The sequence below is a fragment of the Centroberyx gerrardi genome, chromosome 2, assembly GCF_048128805.1.
Source record: "Centroberyx gerrardi isolate f3 chromosome 2, fCenGer3.hap1.cur.20231027, whole genome shotgun sequence".
NCBI classification, from domain to species: domain Eukaryota; kingdom Metazoa; phylum Chordata; class Actinopteri; order Beryciformes; family Berycidae; genus Centroberyx; species Centroberyx gerrardi.
The window spans coordinates 32,347,113-32,372,192 of record NC_135998.1 but is presented as its reverse complement, the minus strand read 5'-3'; the positions used below and the strand labels follow the sequence as shown (position 1 = coordinate 32,372,192).

Sequence of the window (25,080 nt, the reverse complement as noted above, 5' to 3'; positions counted from 1 at the left end):
CAAAGCATTACAGCCTCATGGTGTTTGTGGGATAAAATACCTCAATGGTAAACGGGTGGTAGGATGACGAACATTATTTTTTCTCAGCGATCTGTTAAATTCAGTGAGAAAACTGAAAAGGTCAAACCAAAATATAAGTTTGTCTTTCATCATTCCTGTAACTACTCGATATACTTAGAATATTTTATTTCAGAGAGCAAAGAGAGTAGAAGATGAATTTCTTGTAGGCCTAACATAGGGGACATTCTAAGTTGGCTTAAGGCTTAATGTGAAAACGGCTTAACAAGGCAGAAAAATATTTAACATTAATGAAAAAAATAGATTTTTTTCCCAGGTATACAGCAACATAAGAACTAGCAATGGTGAAAATAAAAGGAAAATTTACATCAATTTGATTTTTTTATGAATTAATATAGTGAAAAAATGACCAAAAAAGGGGGCTTAACGTGGCTTAATGAGCTAATATTGAAATTAAAAACTCTGAAAATTTAACCATGAATTAGAGACCGTAACACTTCACTAAAGCCCAAAAATAACGTCTAGAAAAAATAGGGAAACATTTTTAAAAAATCATCAAAGTCTGAATTTAGGCAAAAACGAGGGCTTAATGTGGCTTAATGACCTAAAATCAAAATAGAAAAAATCATCTTTAATTCAGGCATCAGGGGGATACAAGGAGATATTGTGGTGAAAATTTCAAGTTAAAGGTAAATCAATAACATGGTCAAAAAACTATGACAAGATCCCCAGTTGAAAATGAATGGCAATGAATGAGCTTAATGTGGCTTAATGTGGTTTACTTAATTAAAAGTGATTAAGAAAAATCAGAAATAAATAAGGGGGACTTCTTATCCTAATTACTCACTACCTACAAAAGGAAAACACTGGGTAAAAAACAGAAATACTTGTAATTAAATAATAAGGTGGTATATTGCCCTAAAACCATTAAATGACAGCTTAATGTGGCTTAATGACCTAAAATCGAAATACAAAAACTCTACTTTAATTTAGGCATCAGAGGGATACAAGGAGATACTGTGGTGTAAATTTCAACTTAAAAATAAATCAGTAACATGGTCAAAAAAAAAAAAACAATGACAAGAAACTCAGTTGCAAATGAATGGAAATGATTGAGCTTAATGTGGCTTAATGTCATCTACTTACCTAAAACTGATGAGCAAAAATCTGAAATAAATAAGGGGGACTTCTTATCCTAATTATTCACTGCCATCAAAAGGCAAACACTGGGTATATACCAGAATACTAGTAATTAAATAACAATGTGGTAAATTGCCCAAAAACCATGAAATATGACAGCTTAATGTGGCTTAATGATCGAAAAGTAAGGTGGATTTAAATAAAATGTATTCGAAGTGTACTTGATCATAAGATCTTGCAATGAGAAGAACAAGTATAAAAACTAACAATACATATATTTAATAAATCATCAAAGTCCAAATTTAGGCAAAGACAAGGGCTTAATGAAGCTTAATGACCTGAAATCAAAATAGAAAAATTCCTTTTTAATTCAGGCATCAGAGGGATACAATGAGATACTGTGGTGAAAATTTAAAGTTAAAAATAAATTAGTAACATGGTTAAAAAAAACTTTGACAAAAAACCCAATAGAAATTGAATGGAAATTATTGAGCTTAATGTGGCTTAATGTGGTTTACTTAATTAAAACTGATTAAGAAAAATCTTAAATAAATAAGGGGGACTTCTTATCCAAAGTATTTACTACCATCAAAAGGAAAACACTGGGTAAAAAACAGAAATACTTTTAATTAAATAATAATTTGGTAAATTGCCCAAAAACCATTTATTTCATTTTTTTTTACCAGTGTTTTCCTTATTGCAAGATTTTATGATGAAGTACACTTGGAATAAAGAAGCATCGCGCTAGTCATCTACCAGCTGATCGCCACGCACACCAATCACAATCCATTCTCATAACAAGGCGGTCTATTTAAATGGCCTCCTCCTACACTGCTTCCTGCTTCACAACTGCTGCACACTCTGCTGCTTGGTAAAGCTTTGCCTCCACCTCCCCAGCCTCCACCTGTTATAGTCTATGCAGTCGAGCCACGGTGGCTCTTAAGTGTCAACGCTGCTGAGTGTTGCTGCTCTGGCTCTGCTCTGTATTCTCCCATGGGGGGATTTGCATGGCGCCCCTGCTATACCTTCAGCATGCTTACTGGGTAAGCAGGGAGCTGATAGAGCAGAGCCATATCCGCTAAACATAACTGTATTACCATTAGTTGCAATTAATGGTTTTATCTTGTGATTAATGGTTTTATCTTGTGACTAAAGTGTTCCTGACTGAAATGTTATTTCATTACTCCTTAATTTTAGGTCATTAAGCCACATTAAGCTGTCATATTTAATGGTTTTAGGGCAATTTACCACCTTATTATTTAATTACAAGTATTTCTGTTTTTTACCCAGTGTTTTCCTTTTGTAGGTAGTGAGTAATTAGGATAAGAAGTCTCCCTTATTTATTTCAGATTTTCCTCATCAGTTTTAGGTAAGTAAACCACATTAAGCCACATTAAGCTCATTCATTTCCATTCATTTTCAACTGGGGATCTTGTCATAGTTTTTTGACCATGTTATTGATTTACCTTTAACTTGAAATTTTCACCACAATATCTCCTTGTATCCCCCTGATGCCTGAATTAAAGATGATTTTTTCTATTTTGATTTTAGGTCATTAAGCCACATTAAGCCCTCATTTTTGCCTAAATTCAGACTTTGATGATTTTTTAAAAAATGTTTCCCTGTTTTTTCTAGACATTCTTTTTGGGCTCTAGTGAAGTGTTACGGTCTCTAATTCATGGTTAAATTTTCAGAGTTTTTAATTTCAATATTAGCTCATTAAGCCATGTTAAGCCCCCTTTTTTGGTCATTTTTTCACTATATTCATAAAAAAATCAAATTGATGTAAAAAAACCCATTGCTAGTTATTATGTTGCTGTATACCTGGGGAAAATTTTTTTTTTTTTATCGATGTTAAATATTTTTTTGCCTCGTTAAGCCGTTTTCACATTAAGCCTTTTTGAATGTCCCTTTCCAGTTCATTAAAATAATGCGCTTGGCTGATAGGAAGGCCAATGCAATAATACGTTGTTCACATTGCGATTGTACATTTTCACACCAAGTACACAATTTACCGGACATGGTTTGATATCTATATTAAGAATACATGATAAGTCTTCAACAACATACGACCAAAATCTCTTAACGAGTGGACAATACCACAACAAGTTCATAAGTGTGACCTCTACTTCACAACCATGCCAGCACAAGTTTGATAACCTGTGGTCAATTTTTTTCAATGTGCAGGGTGTAATATAGGCCCTGTGTATTACCTTTACTTGCAAAATTTTGTATCTCAAACAATTTGATATTTTAGTAGCATTTTTAATTGCTGCATCCCATTGTGTTGTGAGCACACCCTTGTCACGTTCCCACTGTAATTTAGTTCGGGAGCTGCAGTCAGGTGAAGCAAGGGACAACAACCTGTAGACTGCTGAGACTGTACCTCTCCTGTTTGCAGCTCCCCTTAGTTTATCCTCTAAATCTCTTTTGTTTCCTATGTGTATAGCCTACCCTTAGAAAGCAATGATTTGATAATGGACTTTATTTGCAAGTAAGTAAAAAATTCTGGTAAAAAATGGGAGACGACATGGTCCTCCCAGGTCCAGTCTATTTCCAGCCTACAGCCAGTCTACGTCCAGTTTATAAACCGTTTACAACCAGTCTACTTCCAGCCTACAGCCAGTCTACTTCCAGTTTATAAACCGTTTACAACCAGTCTACTCCCAGCCTACAGCCAGTCTACTTCCAGTTTATAAACCGTTTACAACCAGTCTATATCCAGTCTACTTCCAGTCTTCTTCCAGGTAACAGTCAGTGTTCAGCAGAGTTCATGTGCAGCTCTGTCCTCAGTGTGTAGAATCATACCCGGTGCTATGGGTGGGCCTTAGGGGGCCGGGCCCGCCTACAGAGCTTCTGTGCCCCCCTAGAGAGTTTGCATAATACATTATATAGCTCTCTAAAGTTTATGATGGCGCATCCCTGGCGAAGTGCGAGACAGCTGCTCTCATCGTGGAGGGAATAGCTCATCAGCTACTGTCATCAGATGGAGAAGTAAGTTGATTGATCCATACCTAGGAAACTTCAATGAGGTCTTGTGTTAGCAGATTGTTTGCCAAGAATATAAGCTACCATGCATTGGGGTGTTTTGTGCCATTTCAGGTTGAGGTCACCGAGATCCATGCCCTCCAGTCAGACCGGGAGGAGACAGACAGCCGGGTTGTGCTCTACCTGCATCATGCCGTCAAGCTGGGCTTCAAGTCGGCAGTAGTGAGGACCCCGGACACCGACGTCTTCTTCATCCTCCTGCATCACGCTGACGGCATCAACCTCATCATCTACCTTGACACTGGCACGGGCAGGCACCGTCAGCTGGTCAATGTCACGGAGCTGGCCACCTCTCTTGGGCAGCCGTACTGCAGCACCCTGCTCGGCTACTATGTATTCAGTGGTGAGTACTGTACCAGCGCCTTCAAGGGCAAGGGCAAGGTGGCACCGCTCAAAAAGCTCCAGAAGAACCCTAAATTTCAAAAGGCTTTCAGGTTGAGGTGGATGAATTTTTAGATAATTTGGCATGTTATGTACATTGAATAGAATGCAAGATTTGGAAAGAGCAAACTTAGCAATTATCCCAACAATCTCTTTACAGTCAGCTGGGCGATGAGTGGAAGGTGAAGCCGGAAGTGCAGGAGCAGCTGGAGGGCTTCACATGCGTGATGTACAGTCAAGCACGTGAGACATCAGTCAACCTGGTCAGGAGCAAGATGCTCAAGAAGATTGTGGGAGAAGACGAGACCCTCAGCAGCAAGTCGAGAGTCGATTTTGCTCGCCTGCCCCCCTGCCAAAACTCACTCATCCCCCACATCCAGCGGGTGAACTATAGAATGGCCTGTTACAAGCGGGCAGCTGAGCCGATCTTCTGGAGGCCTAAACCATATGATGAAGGTCTGGCTGCTGGTGTCGTCAGTGATGATGATGAGGGGGAAGAGGATGAGGTGGAGATTAATGATGAGATGGACGACGATGATGATCAGTGAAACAGGGGGTTTTGATGACTTTTGCTTTCATTATCAGATTGCCAGCTATGTCAGTTAGAGTGATTGCCATCCATTTAATAACCTTGCAACTGATAGAATAAACTAGTTTCATTTGGCTATTGCAGGAAACAGGAAACAAAATAGCAAAAGTTATATGAGCCTAAAATTTGTTATTTGCCTGTTTTTTTTACCAATAAAGAGTGGTTGTACCATGTCAGTGACCTTTCCATTTGATTCCTGGTGTCAAAATTATATGAAAAAGTGGGTTCATTTGTCTTTGTATGATGTCTGGTTCAGGAGTTATGAAAATCGGCGTTTTTCGCCACTCGCGTGGACATCAATTCAAGATGGCCGCCAAACGAACCACATGGGCCATTAGTTGACCTTGGCAACATGAAAAATTCTTAACTAGACACCATTAGGGTCCTAAAAAAACAGGTTACAAAAAAATGCCATGTGGGTACATGGGAACCTATTTCTCCTGCTAGACTATTATGTCAGGGAAAAAATGGAGGAGTGCAGAAACTACTCGAGTATAAACTTGGCCGTGATATAACGTACCATACATGCACTGTTTCAATCACCAACTTCATTTAGTTATTATTCATGCCATGTCAGTTGAGTTGAGGAGGTTTTCCATATCTGCAATCTAGAAATTCTTTAGAAAACCCACAATATCAATTCACTACAAAGGCCAAACTTTAAAACGCCTGTTGGATCAGCGGTGGATAGGTCATTTGGCGACAGTATCGATCATCATTGACAATTTTGATGATATTTCAACTGTACGTGTGCATCGAAGCCGCGGGTCTCCTTCGCGCAATTACGCAGCTGAGCTTCAAGTTCATAGCTCACCTGATCCAGAGGATTTTATCTCTGTTACAGCCCCCGAATCGCATGCTACAAGCCGAGAATATGGACTTGTATACTGCTGTAACACTTGTTAACAGTGCGTCGGGATGCATTGGGCAACAAATTCTCTGCATTATGGAACACATCTGTACCAGCGGCCAACGATGCCACAACGACAACTGGGCCAAGTAAGAGAAAGTGTGGTGTAAACCAGAATCTACGGGACTATGTAGTGGAGAAAAGTGTTGGACAAAACAAAACAAATGAAAAATCTGAGCTGGAGAGGTTGTTTTATAATGTTGTGGATGCAGTGCATGGAGAGCTGTGTGCGTGTTTTGGTGAGCGCAACAGCCATCTCATTGGCGCACTGCTGCCTTGGACCCGGTCCCGGAGTCCCCACAGAGAGACATGGATATAGTTAAAGTAAAACCTCTACTGGAGCTACTGGAGTATATCGTGGGCTGCCAGTTCCTTGTCAATAAAGTGAGTGAAAGTGAACTTCCTATATGATTGGGCAATATTGTTAATCGTAGGCTATTGAAATCACAGTGGAATTGTTGTAGCAAAAGTAGGTCGTCTTGTGTCTTGTGAAAATGTGATTTAAAAAAGCGGTGAAAATATTTTTTGATATCATAATTAAGCCCCCCCACGAAAATGAAATGCCCGTCCACTGATTTGCTTCTGCCGCCGGGTCTGTGTAGAATAGAGAATGTTTACTTAATATGTAGGCTACTGATTAACATGTCTGTTAACAGGGTTTGCTAAGAGTCAAATCAAGTCAACTTTGTTTCTATAGTCTGTAGTCCTTCATCACAAGCTTGTCTCAAAGGACTTTACAGAGAATGAGCCTACCTAGATCTAACTGATCAACAATCAATCACCAAACAAAATGATGTAACACAGTATGCAACAACATAAAACACAAGGAAGCAAACCAAAGCACAGGACACAAAGTAGCATGTTGGAAAGACAGAGCAGGTCTACCTATCCAACCTAGCTGAGCCTAGTCTACCCAGCAGCAGCACTCTCATCACATCCCATTTCTCATCACATCTACCAGTTGATGAGAGAAATGAACCAGGATTCAGTTCATTCATCCTGTTTCTACTTTCACTCTCTACCAACTGACCAACTACTACTACTACTACTACTACTGCTGTTACTGCTACTATTACCACCATTACTTCACTCTCTACCAGCTTAACAGCTTTTGTTGCTGTTAGCTAATACTGCTACTAGTACTACTACTGCTGCTACTACTAGTACTCTTAATACTACTACTACTACTTCTGCTTATTTATTGTTTATAGACCAGCGATACCCTGGAGCTGGCTGAGAGGCAAAAGGTCAATTTTTTAAAATTCATAATATTTATTGTTTATAGATCAGCACTACTCTAGCACTGATAGAAGGATGTACAGGGCCTGTTTATTCAGTTCCAATATTTATGATGTACAGACCAGCAGTGCACTAGCACTGATAGAAAGGTGTTTAGTATCCAGTGGTGGAAAGACTACCAGAATGTCCAAGTAGATGTACTTTTACTTTGCTGGTATTTTACTCAAATAGAAGTAAAAGTACTGGTGTAGAGATATACTTAAGTAAAAGTAAAAAGTAGCTCATTTAAAATGTACTGTAAAGTAAAAGTTACTGAATTACTTTTTCAAAAAAGAGAACGTTGATAGATGTGATCTTTCCCCTGCAATTCTAAAAGGACAAGAGGACAGAGTTCAAACTCAATTCTTTTCATTGAAAAATTTGGAAATGACAAAAACTGCTCAAACAAAGTAAAGCCAGATTACTCTTTTCTTCTTTGCTGACAGACTGTTTATTGTGAACAGCTCCACAATTTGTCAATTTACAATTGTCCAGTTTCTGTTGCTTATGGAGAGCAACAAAATTAGTACTCTGCAATGGATGTGATTTAAAATACGTACTTGAGTAAAAGAAAAATGACCGACTTTAAAAACTACTCAGAAAAGTAAATGTAATTACCTTTGAGGTAATAACACCTGAGGTAATTCACCTTTGAGGTTTGTCATTATCTGACAGAGGAAATGAATGAAGTTGTAACTGCAGTGGTAAATTTGGGTAAAAACTATATAAAAGTAAAAATATTCACCCTATTTAAGTTTTAAACCCCCCAGCCACCCCTTTTAAGTTTATAAATATAAATATAATATATATAAAATCTTGTAAAGATGAATACATTTAGAATAAATAAATATGAATGGATCGATCCATCAATCAATCAATTATAAATAATGAATGAATTGTCTCCTTGCTCCATCTTAAATTATGTATGGTGCTTTGTAAAGGCCCAAAACAATAATCTACCCCAAACGTACTCCAAAGTACCACAAAGTATCATAATGTACCACACTGTACCACAAAGCAGATTAAAAAATATTGCTAAATGCCCTAAAGTACCCCAGAATACACCAAAGCACCAAATTATCATAAAATGAACACCAAAGTGTCTCAAAGTATGACAAAGCATAGCACAGTGTCATAAAAAGGGTCAAGGCGGCGTGGAACAAGCGGCCGTTCTGGACTTTTCCAGAACTTCCAGATGGCCGATCCGTCTCTGAGTCAAGATTTACACATCAACAGGCAAAAAAGGGGGAATGAAGCTCATTGTTTGTGGTTAAGAAGGCTGATCTCCCCAAAAGAACAGTCCAAGCCACACTTCTTTGTTGAAAAGGTTAAAAAGCCTTTAATATATGGGCTACGCCGATGTGTTTCAACTATAGAGTCTTCATCAGGCCATATATACTATAATAACTTGAAAAATATACTCTTGTATTGAAAACAACATACTTCATCTCAGAAATGAAGTATCTTGTAAAATTTCCCCACTCAGCATTTTTCACAAACCTCCTTTCAATCAGAGCTATTCAATACAAGAGAGTTTCTCATAAACAAATCTCAAGAAAAAGTACACACACACACACACGCACACACACACACACACACACATACACAGACATTTACAGGAAATACAGCAGGGAGGAGCAACACTGGTCAGATGATCCAGGTACATGAGAAGAGGGAGGGAACAGTGAAAGTGAAAGTGTGAAGCAAGTTAGTTCAGACTCCATTTTGAGACACAGAGCAGAGCAGAAGGAGGGAAACAGGACGACTGAGGCAGGGTGAGTGTTATTACAACATTATTATTATTATTTTACTGTAAAAGTCTCAGTTGGTGTTATTACAACATTATTATTATTTTACAGTAAAAGTCTCTGAGTCAGTTGTCACCCTGTGGACTGTAGAGGGAATAAGAGTCAGAATGAACTGAACAGTTTATCACTGATTCATCTGTGGATACAAAGTCCTGATTGGCTGTTTAATACACACTGTTTTAATTAGACATATTTAAAGAAAACAAGGTGATACTAACTGTATGTCTGTGTGTGTGTGTGTGTGTGTGTGTGTGTGTGTGTGTGTGTGTCTCCAGTGTTACTGATTTACCTCTCAGACTGAAGTCCAGAAGATGAGTGTTCGTGTGGAGGAAGAGGAGGGCAGAGCAGAGTCTCCAGTACCCAGCTGTCTGTCTATGAAGAGTGACTGGTCTAAAGAACTAAACCCTCCAGAGTTCAGTAATGAACCTGGACCCTCAGACACAAAGTAAGAGGACTGGTTATACTGTAATGAGGAAATGTTATTTGATAACCTACACTATTGTACTGAAAACTACGGAGCCCAGGAGTGGCCATAGGGAGAGAAAAAACGTTTTATGCAGGCCAAGATATAGAACAACGTGCGCATGAGATACATTTCATTCCCTGGATTTGGTTAATACCTGCCCTCGGTTTGGCTAAATTCATAAGCACGGAATACATTTCAATTTATTTTTTCATTCCTACTAATTCAGAATTTGTGCGCACAAAATAGTTATGTTCCCACAATTAAAACGGCACATCAATTATCCCAAAAAGCCGAGCCGTTGAGTTCAACCACCTCTGAAAACATGTTGCCTTTTCTTTTGATTTACTGTCAACACAGCCAGGGCAACGCCACGTTTCAAATGAAATGATGTGCTCTGACTCTTTAGAAGCTTGTGACTTGCACACGTTTTATACATCCAGAGCACCATTTCACTATTTCACGTTTCGGCAACTTGTGTGCACGTTTTACATGTCGAGCGCACGTCAAGAGCACAAATCGAGGGAATGAATTGTATCTGGTGCGCACGAATAAACCAAAACGAGAGCTCATATTAACCAAATGGAGAGAATGAATGAATACAACAAAGCGAGGGCTCAAATTGCATATTGTGCTCATGTTACAGTAAATCGTGACCACGACATGAATTATTTTTCTCCCGATGGCCACTCCCAGGCTCCATAGAAAACCCATCTGCCGTTACAGCCATTTAATTAATCAAATAAAACTCACTTGTTTAGTTAAACTTAATTTTAACTGTAATTCTACTTCATTTCTTCATGTGGTCCCTCCTTGAAACCTTCTCACTACTGGAATCACTGATTAACCCACTAAACTGCTCCTACATAGAGTACGTTTACATGCGCACTAATAGTTGGATCTTAGCCCAATTAAGGCAATACTAAGACTGAAAGTGTCATGTTAAGGCCTTCATCTGATTCTCTTAATCAGACTAAGTTCATAATCAGAGTAAGCAGAACCTGGTTAACACAGCTAGATTTCTGCTCACTCTTTCCATCTATTGAGGCATGTAAACACCTTAGATTTCTTTTGGCTTTTTCAAACTGAACAGGTCAAAGGTCACCAGACGCAGTAACCTGGATGTTGTATTTACAAAGCAAACAACATGGAGCAGTGCAGTGGAGTGACGAGCGACAGGCAGATTATTAACTGAATCCATGTAAACCGAGTCATTAGAGGAATCATGTTACTTATAATATAAGCTGATTACTCCCAGTAATGGAAGTATTGGTGTGCATGTAAACATACTCACTGATACAATGGAACAGTGGTACATTTTAGGCTGCCACATATACTGTATACTCATCAGAACCTGCTGCAGCTGAAGACATCCTTAGGACCAAGATGTCCAAACCTACTGAGAGTTAAAACCTGTCTTTTTCTTTTGAATTGCTTGAGTCACTGTTAGCGGTCTTGATGAAAGACTGACTGACTCTGCAGAGTCTGTACAGAGTGCTGGATCCGACACGATCAGCCAGAACCTGGCAGAGTTTACGTCTGAAGCTCTGGACCAAACACAGAGAGGCAAGGATCTCTCTAACGCTCTTGGGTGTGTGGCTCTCAACATGGTAGCACACATGAGACAGACCAACAGGCACATGACCGAGAACAGGAACGCCTTGCTGAAATCATCAAATTGAAGCAAACTAATCAAGACCTGCAGTGTGGTCTTGATCAGACTAACCAACGCACAATCTAGGCAGAAAGCCTTGAGTTGCCGCTACGACAGGATATGTTGAAAATAAATATGAGGGAAAAAAACAGAAATTACAACAAAGGATGCAGGAGCTGGAAGAGGTGCTCAGCAGCCAAAGGACAGAGCTGATCAGTACAAATGAAAGTCTGGCTCAGAGCAGATTAGGATATGAACATAACCAATTCAATTCAATACTTTATTGCCATGTCAACACAGTTGATAGAAATTTGCCTCAGTGCAGCTCTTAAGAACAGACAAAAAAACACACACACATAAGTAAATAAAATATATGAAATAAGAACAGCAAAAACAGTTATCACATTTATACATTCAAACATACATAATATGATGAAGTCCTAAAGTGCTTTGTGCTGCTACATTCATTTTAAAGTGCTTGTTGCTTTGTAACCTACGTTTAAAGTGTATGTTGGCTAATGCTTGCTCTACTACTACAAGTGCTTGTGCGTCAGAGTTCAAGTAACGAACAGCCTGAGAGGGGTCGGCGATCACCTTCTGCGTCTTGCGTCTGATACGTGCGGCATATATGGAGGACACAGAGGGAAGGTCACAGCCAATGATCTCAGACGCTGTGCATACAACTCTTTCTAACTGTCCCCTCTCAAGGGCGGTTGTGTTGCCATGCCACACTGTGACTGAGAAGGCGAGGACACTCTCCACAGGAGCTCTGTAGAAGTGCAGCATCGCCTCCCCAGTCACGCCAAACTTTTTAAGCTGGCGCAGAAAGTGAAGCCTCTGGTGGGCCTTGTTAATTATATGGCTGGTGTTGACTTCCCACTTCAGAGTGTGGCATATGGTGGTGCCAAGGAATTTAAAAGTGTCAACCCTCTCCACTATCTGGTCATTGATGACCAGTGGAGGGAGGACCACCTCACCCCTCCGGAAGTCAATTATCATTTCTTTTGTCTTAGCGATGTTTAAAACCAGGTTGTTTGCCCTACACCACTCCACTAGGGCCCCCACCTCAGCCCTGTAGGCTGATTCATCATCGTTCCTTATCATGCCTGCCACTGTTGTGTCATCTGCATATTTAAAAGTCTGCACAGATTCAGAATGGGATACACAATCATTGGTATATAGTGAGTACAGCAGAGATGAGAGAACACAACCCTGAGGGGCCCCAGTGTTGAGGGTCATAGGCCTAGAGAACATGTTACCTATCTTAACCACCTGCTTCCTATCTGACAGAAAATCTAAAATCCAGTTGCATAGAGACTGATTAATTCCCAGCACCTGAAGTTTATCAAATAGTTTAAGGGGCACGATGGTATGAAATGCTGAACTAAAATCAATAAACAAAACCCTTACATAGGTGGCGGGGGCCTCCAGGTGCTGCAGGATACTGTGTAGGCACAGAGACACAGCATCCTCTACAGACCTATTAGCCCGATAGGCAAACTGAAACATGTCCATCTCAACATTGGATAAATGGTTACAGACCAGTCGCTCAAACACCTTCATATTAACAGAAGTCAGAGCAACAGGCCTGTAATCATTCAGACTGACAACATTAGACTAACCAGCTGTTCACCTTAGCAAAAACTCCAGATGGAGGAACCAGATGGACAGAAAAAGTGACAATATGCAACGTCACATGCATTGTTGTCTGTCTTTACTAGAACTAATGATATGTATAAAACATTTCTGTTTCCAGAGGTCAGTACCACAGGCAGAGAGCAGAGTCTCCAGTACCCAGCTGTCTGTCTATGAAGAGTGACCGGTCTAAAGGCAAACCTCCAAACTTCAGTAATGAACCTGGACCCTCAGACACAAAGTAAGAGGACTGGTCATACTGTAAGCCTACCTGATAAAACTTGATTAATAATGATGAAGGAAAAATGTTCTGTTCTGTCATTTAGAATTGTTTCTCTTCACTGTTGCATTACACACTATGAGAGGATTGTATTCACGAAGCAAAGCTTGTAGTGAGGATATGAAGGAAAGACACTGGAAAGAGAAAAATAACTGCTCACTGCTCTGCAATACAGCTGTTCAACCAAAATGGATCTTCATCTGGATTATGTTATCCAGAAACTATAAATATGTTTTTTCAGCTAAATACTTTACAACTTGCATGTTGGAATTTACACTCAAAGAAAATATTCACACACCTGTGATCTAAATTTAAATTCACAATAAAGATTCTGAATGAATATAATAGAAGCTGTAAACTTTATTAACAATATTTTATCACATTTTTGTCTTGGATATATTTTTCTAGTACAACTTTGGAGAAGAAATGATTTGTAGATACTAAAATCCAACAAAGTAAACTTCCACTATGGTTCGGGGCACAGAAAACCAGCTATAGTTGTGGCTGCACCCTTAGTCCCGCCCTCCTCCCCCACAGTTGGTCCAGTTCCCTCATCCTGCTAGCCTCACCTTGATAGCCACAACCAGCTCACTGCTGGCCACACGCATAAGACACGGCCACAGGAAATGGTTTACACACCAAAACGTCCCAACATCGTTGAAAAGCCAATTTCAACAGGAGAACAGGAGATTTAGACATGTAAATACAGAAACTGACTGATAATGTAGATGTAATGTAGTGGAACTCTACCATCGTATCTTCTTTTTATTGTCAGACACCCTAACTGCAGTGATCAATCTCTGTGCCCTGCTAACACTGTCTGTAGTCAGAGGTTGTCAAGAATGGAACTTATTTATTTACCAATGACTGCCAGGCAATGTCTGTGCTCTTTAACAAGTTTCATTAAAGTTGATATAATAGGACTGCATGTTGTTTGTATTGAGCCGAGCATTCATTAATGACAATTACATATGAAGTGAACCAGAAAAACTGCTACAATGTTGCATTCATCCAAGATCGCCACAGTGACATTTATCCATGATGGGTGAGAGGATGGGTGTGCAGTGTTGACTGATTAAACTATGGTGACGGATAAAAATGTGAAAATAAACTTTACATGTTGTGGCAGCATGATGCTATCTGAACATCTTTGCAGATAGTATCGGCAAAATCCTGATATTTAGTTTACAATTTCAACAAAAAATAGTTAAAGCTCTTATTTTAGTTTTTTATTTAAATCTTCATGTTTTCATAATAAATTGCCTTCATCCCTACAGAAAGAAGAAGAGGAGTCGTGGTGTTGTGAAGCAGCAGCTGTCCTGCTGTGCCTTGTGTCAGGAGGTCCTGAGGGATCCAGTCTCTACCAGCTGTGGACACTGGTTCTGCACACAGTGCATCACCTCATACTGGGACCAGTCTGGTTCATCAGTGTGTCCCCAGTGTGGAAAAAGGTCCAGAACAAGACCTGGACTGCAGACACCCAGTCAAACCAGCATTGCACAATGTAAGACTGGGGGTCTGTCTACTGTTGTCACCATTTCTAAAACCAGGAAACAATAGCATATTTGTTAAACACCTGCTTATTCTTTCTTCTCTTCCAGCGGATGGCGGTTTGCAGGAGGTTTTAGGTGAGCATAGGATCAGTCTGAGAAACAGATGTGAATTTGTGATAGAAGGAACTGCTGAAGCAGGAACTGGAACCCCCCTCAATAGGATCTACACTGAACTCTACATCACAGAGGGACAGAGTGAAGAGGTTAATACCCAACATGAGGTGTGGCAGCTCGAGACAGCATCCAAGATGGAGACCCTCCATGACACTCCAATCAAGTGCCACGACATCTTTAAACCCTTACCTGACCAAAAGACAGACATCAGAGTAGTTCTGACAAAGGGTGTTGCTGGCATTGGAAAAACCTTCTCAGTGCAGAAGTTCACTCTGGACTGGGCAGAGGACTTGGAAAATCAAGATGTCAGTCTTGTGATTCTGCTTTCCTTCCGAGAGCTGAACTTGATCAAAGATGAGCAGTACAGTCTTCTCATGCTGCTCCATGTTTTCCATCCAACATTACAGATGGTCACAGCAGAGAAGCTCACTGTCTGTAAAGTTGTGTTCATCTTTGACGGCCTGGATGAAAGCAGACTTTTATTGGATTTCCACAACAATGAGGTTGTGTCTGATGTCACACAGATATCATCAGTAGATGTGCTGTTGACAAACCTCATCAAGGGGAATCTGCTTCCCATGGCTCTGCTCTGGATTACTTCCCGACCTACAGCAGCCAATCAGATCCCTCCTACATGTGTTGACAGGGTAACAGAAGTACGAGGGTTCACTGACCCCCAGAAGGAGGAGTACTTCAGGAGGAGATCCACTGATGAGGAGCTGTCCAGCAGAATCATCTCACACATCAAGGCATCCAGGAGCCTCCACATCATGTGCCACATCCCAGTCTTCTGTTGGATCACTGCTACAGTTCTGGAGCACATGTTGACTACAGACCAGAGAGGAGAGCTGCCCAAGACCCTGACTGAGATGTACTCACACTTCCTGCTGGTTCAGACAAAGAGGAAGAAGCAGAAGTATGACATGAGATATGAGATGAGACAACAGCAGCTGATGGAGACTGATAGGGAAGTTCTTCTGAAGCTGGGGAGGCTGGCGTTTGAACATCTGGAGAAAGGCAACCTCATGTTCTACCAAGAAGACCTGGAGGAGTGTGGTCTTGATGTCAGAGAGGCCTTGGTGTTCTCAGGAGTGTGCACAGAGATCTTCAAAAGAGAGTGTGTCCTCTTCCAGAGGACGGTCTACTGCTTTGTTCATCTGAGCATTCAGGAGTTTCTCGCTGCAGTCTACATGTTCCACTGTTTCACAAACAGGGATCAGAAGGTACTGGACACATTCCTGGGAAAAGACTGGGGTAAATATCACAGCAGTGACCAATCACTGGATGTCTTCCTGAAGACAGCCATGTTCAAATCCCTGAAGAGTAAAAATGGCCACCTGGACCTCTTTGTCCGCTTCCTTCATGGTCTCTCACTGGAGTCCAGCCAGAGTCTCTTAGGAGGCCTGCTGGGTCAGACAGAGAGCAGTCCAGACAGGATCCAAAGAGCCATCAGCAACCTGAAGAAGATGAACACCTCTGATACTTCTCCTGACAGAAGCATCAACATCTTCCACTGTTTGATGGAGATGAACGACCACTCAGTACATCAGGAGATCCAAGAGTTCCTGAAGTCAGAAAACAGATCAAAGAAGAAACTCTCTATGATCCACTGCTCAGCTCTGGCCTACATGCTGCAGATATCAGAGGAGGTTCTGGATGTGTTGGACCTGAAGGCGTACAACACATCAAAGGTGGGACGAAGCAGACTGATCCCAGCTGTGAGGAACTGCAGAAAGGCTCGGTTAGTCCTGATGTGAATATTAACATTATCTACAGTGTAGAGCGACCTTCATACCTGACGCCATAAGAATTACAATAAAGATATATAGTTCCTCAAACATACACACTATAAAAGTGTTGTTCTACATAGCAGTGGTACACAGTGTTGGGAGCAACACGTTACAAATTGATGTGTTACTGTAATCATATTACTTTTTCCTGTAACGGAGTAAAGTAAGGCATTACTGTTACAGTTTCAGTAATCACATTACAGTTACCGGTCTAACAGATCGGTCGTTACTTGTGTTTCAATCTTTAGCCTCTTTAACCTCTTTATTGGTGTAATATCTATGAAAGATTCCCCTCGTCTTATCCTGCCTTCAAATCATGTCGGAAATATTGGAATTAAAGTAGAACAAGCCAACAGAGTGGGAAATACATCTCGGAAAGTCTGAATTTAATGTTGTAGGCTAAAAACCTTAAGAAGATTTTGTGTCTGTCATTATTTAGATACTTCTGCTGGTAATGTGGCTTAGGTCAACAATATTTATTGGCCCAATGAATGCAAGTAAGCCTAGCACAATCGTTTTAGTGTGCAACGCAAAAACAATGTAATGAGTAGGGTAACTAATTACTTTTCTCAGGGAATAATAAGTAAAGTAATTCATTACTTTTAAGAAAAGTAACAAGTAATGTGTAATTCATTACTTTTTTCCAGTAACGACTCCAACACTGGTGTTACACCTGTTTATTCCAAAGATTAGCTAAAAATATCTGTGAATTGTTGTTGCAAAATTGTTGTTGCTGTTTATAGAGCTATCATGTTAGTTAATCTGTTTAGCTGTAATGATTGCTATGACTTTACAGTTAAGTGTTGTTTTTATAGTTATCTTCCTTGGGATGAAGGTGGCTTAATACAAACCAGCCAAGGAGCTTCAGGAGTTAAGAGGCTGTGCTTAAAAAGTTTTGAAAACTGACATTTTATCACAACAGACAGCAGTATTTTCCAGTGGACAGTGTCTACATCACTGTTAGTATTACATGATATGGTTGTTGTTGTTTTTTAATCTGCAGTCATCTACAGTGTCATGTTAATCCTGTGTTGTTTTACCAGAATTTAAAATGACCTGCCTGCCTCTCTATCATTTTTTAAATCAGTTTTTAAAACACTTTTTACAGAATTACTGTCATGTAATTGCATGTATGTATTCTTTTCTGCTTGGTTTTTTCGTTCAGCACTTTTTGAAACTTTTCAAATTCTATAATATGAATTATTGATATTATTATTATTATTAGTAGTAGTAGTAGTAGTTTGCTGTGTAGTTTTGATTGGTATGCTTAGTCTCAGCTCTGCTTTCATAATAACTAATCTTACATTAAATCTGTGATCACAGACTTCCTGGCTGTGGACTCTCAGAGACTCACTGTGAAGTCCTGACCTCAGCTCTGAAGTCCAGCCCCTCCCATCTGAGAGAGCTGGACCTGAGTAACAACAAGCTGCAGGATTCAGGAGTGAAGCTGCTGTCTGCTGGACTGGAGAGTCCACACTGTAGACTGGAGACTCTCAGGTCAGACAGCATATTTTATTTCTGTGCTGACATCAATATTATATGAATATTGTGGTGACACTTAATTTGAGGACATCTGTATAGAGTTGTTCCATCTGAAATCAGACAGGATTTTTTATTTTAGAAATGAATTTGATTCTGCACCTATACCTTCACAAACCAAGCTGTAATTAATACATGGTGGAATCTTTGTTAATTTGGCCTGATTTAAATAGAAATTGTGTTCTTATTATTGTAATAAAAATGAAAAATCAATAAAAAACGTATAGATTAGCTTTGACAGTCAGTGTATCGTTACGCACAGCCATTATGCACCGGTAGGCATACATATACTGAGCCATAATAGCCCATTGATTGATCACATGAGTAGGTCTAATTTATGATCCGATGTGTGTTCTTCTTATTCCCACATTACTGTACAATTTGGTGACAGTATGAAACCTATTTAGGTATTTAGCCTAGTTTAGCCGGACTGCAAATGCAGCCATTTGACCCATAACTTTCCCTTGTCCATAAATGGTACTGGACTCTTTTCATGTAGGTTCCAGAAGATATTTACTCCCTGTTGAATGTCAGTGAGACGTAGGGCAACATTTTCAAGCTCTTTGGCAACGTCCTGTGCCGTAAAACAGCTACTGTGGCCCCTACTGATGATGACTCCTGATGCCTCAAAATATCCATGAAACCAGAGCTTATAACTGAAATGGTAACTTCATCATGAGGGAGTTTAATAAGGATAATGAAAATTTCTACACATTACATGCGTATAAATATCTGTAAAACGTAAAGGTTCTGAGGCTGAACAAATATGCACACGTGATTTTCCACCAATGAAGATATACCAGAAAACATATTTGGACCAATTGTGAGACATACGTAGGTGTGACAGCCTGTCTGATTTCAGATGGATTTCTGATTTCAGATAGAGCTGCTGCTGCCTCTGATGACCGCTTGGGGGCAGCATGAACTCTTTCCTCTAGAGGATCTTTGTGTTGATTGTTTTCACCTGTTTATCATTTAGTCATTAGTTTCACCTGCTCAGTGGCCTATTTAAGTGCTGTGGTGTTTTTCATTTGTTGCTTAGTCTTGAGTTTTTTTTTTATGCCTAGTGCTGTGACCTCAATCCCTAGCTTTTTGTACTGTTGCCTACTACTGTTGGTCCACTCAGCTTCCCTTGTTTAAGATATTATGCTGATCCACACTAACAAAATGGTAAAGTCCATTGTCTAGGGCATAACAATGTTGAGCTACACATTTAGAACCTGAACAGATATAATTGGATTATGAAACAATGCTTTATTCTTTATTCAGATTGAGTGGCTGCAGCGTGTCAGAGAGCTGCTGTGCTTCTCTGGCCTCAGCTCTGAACTCCAACCCTTCCCATCTGAGAGAGCTGGACCTGAGTAACAACGACCTGCAGGATTCAGGAGTGAAGCTGCTCTCTGCTGGACTGGGGAGTCCACACTGTAGACTGGAAACTCTCAGGTCAGGATTACTGATACTGTTCAACATTTAAATTCTGCTTTACATGCACATTAATGTCAGTGAAAATACCTGACCTCTGTAGGATTTTCCTGCTGATGTGAGTTTTGAAAGCAGCTGAGATACCAACATTTATCACTAGTTTCTATCCTCTGTGAGAATATTTCATTATTTTCTCTCCTTACTGCCTCTGTTGTTGAAACCTAAAGTAAAGGACTTGTCACATTCTGTCACAAATTGAGTCCAGAACTGAAATGAAAACACAAACCAGATTCTTGGCTTAACTGTTAATATTTGAGACAGTTACAGTTTTTGCATTATCATAACTAATTTCAGAGCAGTGCACTAATGAGAAAATCCAACATGTAACTCTTTTTAAACAAGGAGTTTACACTGAGAGCTAGGATCTCTTTTCAGAAAACCTGTACAAAAGTTTGCAAAAGCAATCCTCAAGAATAAACAATAACTAACAAACTATTAGTGCTGGGTGATATGGCTGAAAATGTTAAAATGAATAAAATTTATCGACAAATTAAATCATATCGACATCGTGTTTTATCACCATATATATAAAATCACTATTTCTGTCAAGTTTAAAGGGTTAATTTTGCTCCTGAATAAAAGTTGAATAGATCACAGTCAACTTTCATTTAACACTTTTTTTATTGGCAGAATAGAACTAAAAACATAATAATAATAAACGAGACAACAAGCGGGAGTGAAACTGTTTTTCAGTCTTATTTTTCAACACTATAACCTTATATAATCTTTAAACAAGAATAATGAAACAAAACCCTGTTCTTCTGCTTCTTCCAATATGACCTGAACGCAGCAGAAAACTAGCAGCCATGAGGAAGTGTGTGAGCAACGCTAAAAAGCATCAGATGGACTATTAGAACTGAAATGTTGTGATAATTATTCAGTCGCAGCTATTTAAAGATATGTGTAACTGCAGTGTGAGTGTTTCTGTTTCAATTGCTTTTTGGGTCCAACTGTTAGAGTGCGTTTGCTGTGTGTGTGTGTTGGACAGCAGCGCTCCTGTTTAACTGAAGCTATGTCAAGCTCTACAGTGAAGGAAGTGAACACAATCAATCATCATGATGGAAAAACTAGGAAAATAAAGCCCAGGTTGAACATAAACCACAATTCTGCTTTAAGAGAGGAACTCTGCTGGTCATTATTGAAAGCCACCGAGCTGCTTTTATTTTTAAATTGAGGAAAATTGAACCGAGATAATTATCAATATCATTTTTTTGCATTACATCATTGCAAGAACATGCAACAATTTGTAGCTGTTTGCTGCTTGTGTGTGTGTGTGTGTGTGTGTGTGTGTGTGTGTGTGTGTGTGTGTGTGTGTGCAGGCTGGCAGGCTGTCTGCTCACAGAGGAAGGCTGTGCTTCTCTGGCCTCAGCTCTGAGCTCCAACCCGTCCCATCTGAGAGAGCTGGACCTGAGCTACAATCATCCAGGAGCCTCAGGAGTGAAGCTGCTCTCTGCTGGACTGGAGGATCCACACTGGAGACTGGACTCTCTCAGGTATGGAGAGGCAACGTCTGCTAGAAGGCTGAGAGCTCACACACATTTTCTCTGTCACACTGATGTAGCGTGTAGAGTCAAAATTATCAAATCTAGAATTTAGTAAAGGCATGAAAATATGAAACTTTGATAAAGATATCAATTTACACCACCGTAGGGGGCACCACCTTCGTAGATGAAGGACCTTTACTTATACTAATCAGTCATCAGTCTAAAGATCGTGAAATCTTTTCAATACAGGGATTACTTTACTCTGCAAGTAAGGAAACACATAACAACTTCTCTGTAATAAATGGGAATATTTATTTAACTATACAAGCATAACAAATTCAATGAGGTAAGCAATATAAGGTACGTATATTGATCACCAGAATGAAGCACGGAAACTATAGACTAAAAATAGACATGAAATGAAACAAATTAGGAATGAAAGGGAAATGATAATGAAATATGGGAATAAGAATTGGCAGCAGTAAATGGAGGTATGTATGGATCAATCAACCAGAGAAACGAGGCGGAAAGCTACGGGGCAACTAGACTATAAAAGCCTAACTTTTCCTGATCTATTCAAGTAATTTGAATCTAAGCTGTTGCATCAACTCTCAGCAGTAAAGACGTGGATAATCAGAGCCTACTTTGTTCAGTTGAGAAGTCCTGCCGGGTCGGGTTGTCTGGTCCCGCTGAGCTCGGAGAGACGGGCTCGGCTTGGCCGGTTACCTGGCAACGGCAGACGCTGGAACAGCTGGTCTCTGATGTGTTATCGTCACGAGGCAAGCAGCGCTACCGGCTTTTCACAGCTGTAGACAACAGGCCTCTCTGGATGTGGAACACTGCGGCGATGTTGTACCAGTGTTTGACTGCTGGTCTTGGAAGAGTTGACGTTTCTAGCTCTTCTAACTGTTATAAAACTAAATTATCTCGTTCCTAAATAGCTTCGAAAATGATCTTCGCTTGGCCGAGCGTTGATAACTTCTTGACTATTAGAGGCGAGGTTCAAACTTCTTGTACGCGATTCTTAAGTTCATCTGGAGAAGACGTCTCTAACTCTAAGTTTCAGCTAAGGTCGAATTGTAGCTAAATTGTTGGTCTTGGCTTCAGCAGGTTTCTTGGCGAGGGCGGAATGTTGAACTCCCTGAAAACCCAGATAAGAACATTTTATAGCTCTTTGAATTCTCAGGCGTGGTTTGCCATGCAAATCACGCTAAGCGCTCTTTTTCGGTTTACTAATTAATTTCTTTGTTTGAGAAGATTTCACCCCGAACTGAGAGGGAGGGGGGAAAGGAATGCAAGAGGAATCATTCCTCTAGTCTATTTTATTTTGGGATCTATTACTAAGTGATCTTAATAAAGATTCCTTTTAAAATAATATGTCGGTATTTTACATCTCCACCAATTACTGTTGTCAATTGATCGAAATAATAAAAACCTGTCAACTTACATTCAAACTTATATAGCTAGCACATCAATATAAAGACATCAAATACCTTCCTGGTACAATCTGTGGCTATAAAGTCTTCATCAAGTTAACTCGCATATGTGACTTGGGTCTCTAACTTCGTGATCAATATGAGAAAGACAATTTAAACATTTAAGACATTTGGATGCACTGACATTTTATACGGACCTGTCGTCGCTATAAATGACCACAAGGTGGCAGTGTAGGACCATGAAAATAGGAGAGTGTCTCTGGATGAATATCTGATACACTTCAATCATTTAACGCATCATGGTCTGTGCATGTAACTTTAGCTATTGAACATCTTCAACATATATATGGGCCTATAGTCAACACATCTAGTATACTTCAAACTACAAAAAAGATCCATTAAAGACATTGGGAAAATATAGTTGAAAGTAGGTTTTAAAGGAATGTGAAAAGGGAAGAGATTTATGACTGTCCTGATTTAGAGAGGGGGTAGTGATGAGACTCTGGATAGTGTCAACAGCAGTCATTGGTTCCTTCGTATTGACACGGTGTGTATTCCCGTTCTCACCCAATGGTGACTGTCCCTTCTGATTAACCAGAACAGTCTGGTACTCCAAATGAAGAAAGGAGGGTGATTCCCTATATTCAGATGTGTGAGAAGTATGGATGTGTGATTGTATAGTTCATTAGTATTCCTGAGTTCTTGAGTCCTTCTCCTCCTGATGGCTGAAAGATAAAGGTCGTTAATTGTGGAATGTGTGAGTTTCAAAGCTCTTCGCCGGGTTGGTATCCTGTCATTAATTTCCTGAGCTGTCCTGTGGAGACATCTCTGGCTGGCATAGACTCAACTCCTTGAGCCATGGACTGTGTCCATTCGACACCTTTATGGCCACTTGTTGTGATAGGCCATTTGGTGTTGATTCAAGAAGACAACAGAAAGGTTGTGGGCTTTTCTGCAAATGTCTCCCTGGTATCGCTACACTGAGAAGCTGAGGAATACTGTTTCATGTTTAATGGAGGATATGAGTGGAAATCCTTCATATTGAAGGTTATTAAATGTCCATGTTTCCATCATCAAAGAGAATCTGCTGATCTGACTTATTCCCTGTTTATTTCTCCAGTGTGGAACATGGTGGAGTGCAGAGGTTGAAACCAGGTGTGAGGAAGTGTAAGTGTGTATTTAGTTTGATTCATGAAAACAAAGCAGCACACATTCAACTATTGAGATGGAAAGTCCATCTACACCACAGTATGTGACATCCATTCATTCAGATCCTACTGTGAATCAGGATGATGGCTGACATCATGTGCCATCATGAAACTGCTAAAAAATGAACTGTCAATAAATCAACAAATAACCACAACAGGTTTATTAGATGAGAAGCTGCTGCTGTATTGTGTCTTGTTCTCTCCATCAGATGCCTGTGAACTCACACTGGACCCAAACACAGCACACAGAAAGCTCCTCCTGTCTGAAGACGACAGAAAGGTGACAGTGAGAGAGGAGCAGCCATATCCTGATCACCCAGAGAGATTTGACTTCTGGGAACAGCTGCTGTGTAGAAATGGTCTGACTGGTCGCTGTTACTGGGAGGTCGAGAGGAAAGGAGAGGTTCATATAGGAGTGACTTACAGAGGAATCAGCAGGAGAGGAGAGGGTGCTGACTGCTGGCTTGGAAGGAATGACAAGTCCTGGAGTCTGGACTGCTCTGATAACAGTTACTCTGCCTGTCACAATAACAGATCAACAGTCATACGTTCCCTCTCCTCTGACTCTAACAGAGTAGCAGTGTATCTGGACTGGCCTGCTGGCTCTCTGTCCTTCTACACAGTTTCCTCTGACACACTGATCCACATCCACACCTTCCACTCCACATTCACTGAACCACTCTACCCTGGGTTTGGGTTTGGGTTCTGGTCTGGGCCTGGTTCCTCAGTGTCTCTGTGTCAGATAGAGGAGAGAGAAACACTCACACTGTGACCAAGCAGCTGCTGAAATGATAGTTCACTCTGGACAGGAACACACACACACACACACACACCTTAAAGTGAGAATATTAACGTTTGCATCTTCATATAGGTTTATTGCTCATGTCGTTGTAAACAAACATGATCCATCAGTCACTGTGAACAGAGTGGATTGTATGTGAACGGTAACTGATCAGAGTTTTAACATCACATGTACAAGAACAGACATTTTATTTTGAAAATGAAATGAATGAGATATTTAACTTGACAGAATCAAATTATTGTTTTTCATCAGTTATTGGTGATTGACAGGTTAAAATATTTGTCCTTTGAATCTTTGTTTTATTTGATCAATCTCACTCCTCCAAGCTAAACAGCTATCTTGTTTTCTACAGGAATAAAGGTTAAATGAAGATTGTTTGATCTGCATAGTTTTAAACAGAAATTGTTGACTTTAATATGTAATTATTGTTGCCTTTAAATAAAGCAGTGTATTGGTCTGTTGTTAAAT

General features: G+C 40.0%; 1 protein-coding gene across 3 annotated transcripts; it reads left to right on the top strand.

The window, feature by feature from the left end:
• The first annotated feature begins 8,979 nt into the window (after positions 1 to 8,979).
• On the top strand, positions 8,980 to 25,072 carry LOC139920129 (protein NLRC3-like). 3 transcript variants are annotated; one of them, XM_078288317.1, is made up of 9 exons: positions 8,980 to 9,617; positions 13,046 to 13,165; positions 14,482 to 14,708; positions 14,806 to 16,612; positions 17,985 to 18,158; positions 19,470 to 19,643; positions 21,002 to 21,175; positions 23,723 to 23,769; positions 24,020 to 25,072. In XM_078288317.1, exons 1-9 carry the CDS (start codon positions 9,484 to 9,486, stop codon positions 24,580 to 24,582), a joined length of 3,420 nt encoding a protein of 1,139 aa, XP_078144443.1. In that variant the 5' UTR covers positions 8,980 to 9,483; the 3' UTR covers positions 24,583 to 25,072. The 3 variants fall into 3 exon arrangements, with proteins under 3 accessions (XP_078144443.1, XP_078144447.1, XP_078144448.1); XM_078288321.1 differs by lacking the exon at positions 19,470 to 19,643 and having other exon boundaries at positions 24,020 to 25,070; XM_078288322.1 differs by lacking the exons at positions 21,002 to 21,175; positions 23,723 to 23,769; positions 24,020 to 25,072 and adding an exon at positions 20,476 to 20,964.
• The last annotated feature ends 8 nt before the right edge of the window (positions 25,073 to 25,080 follow it).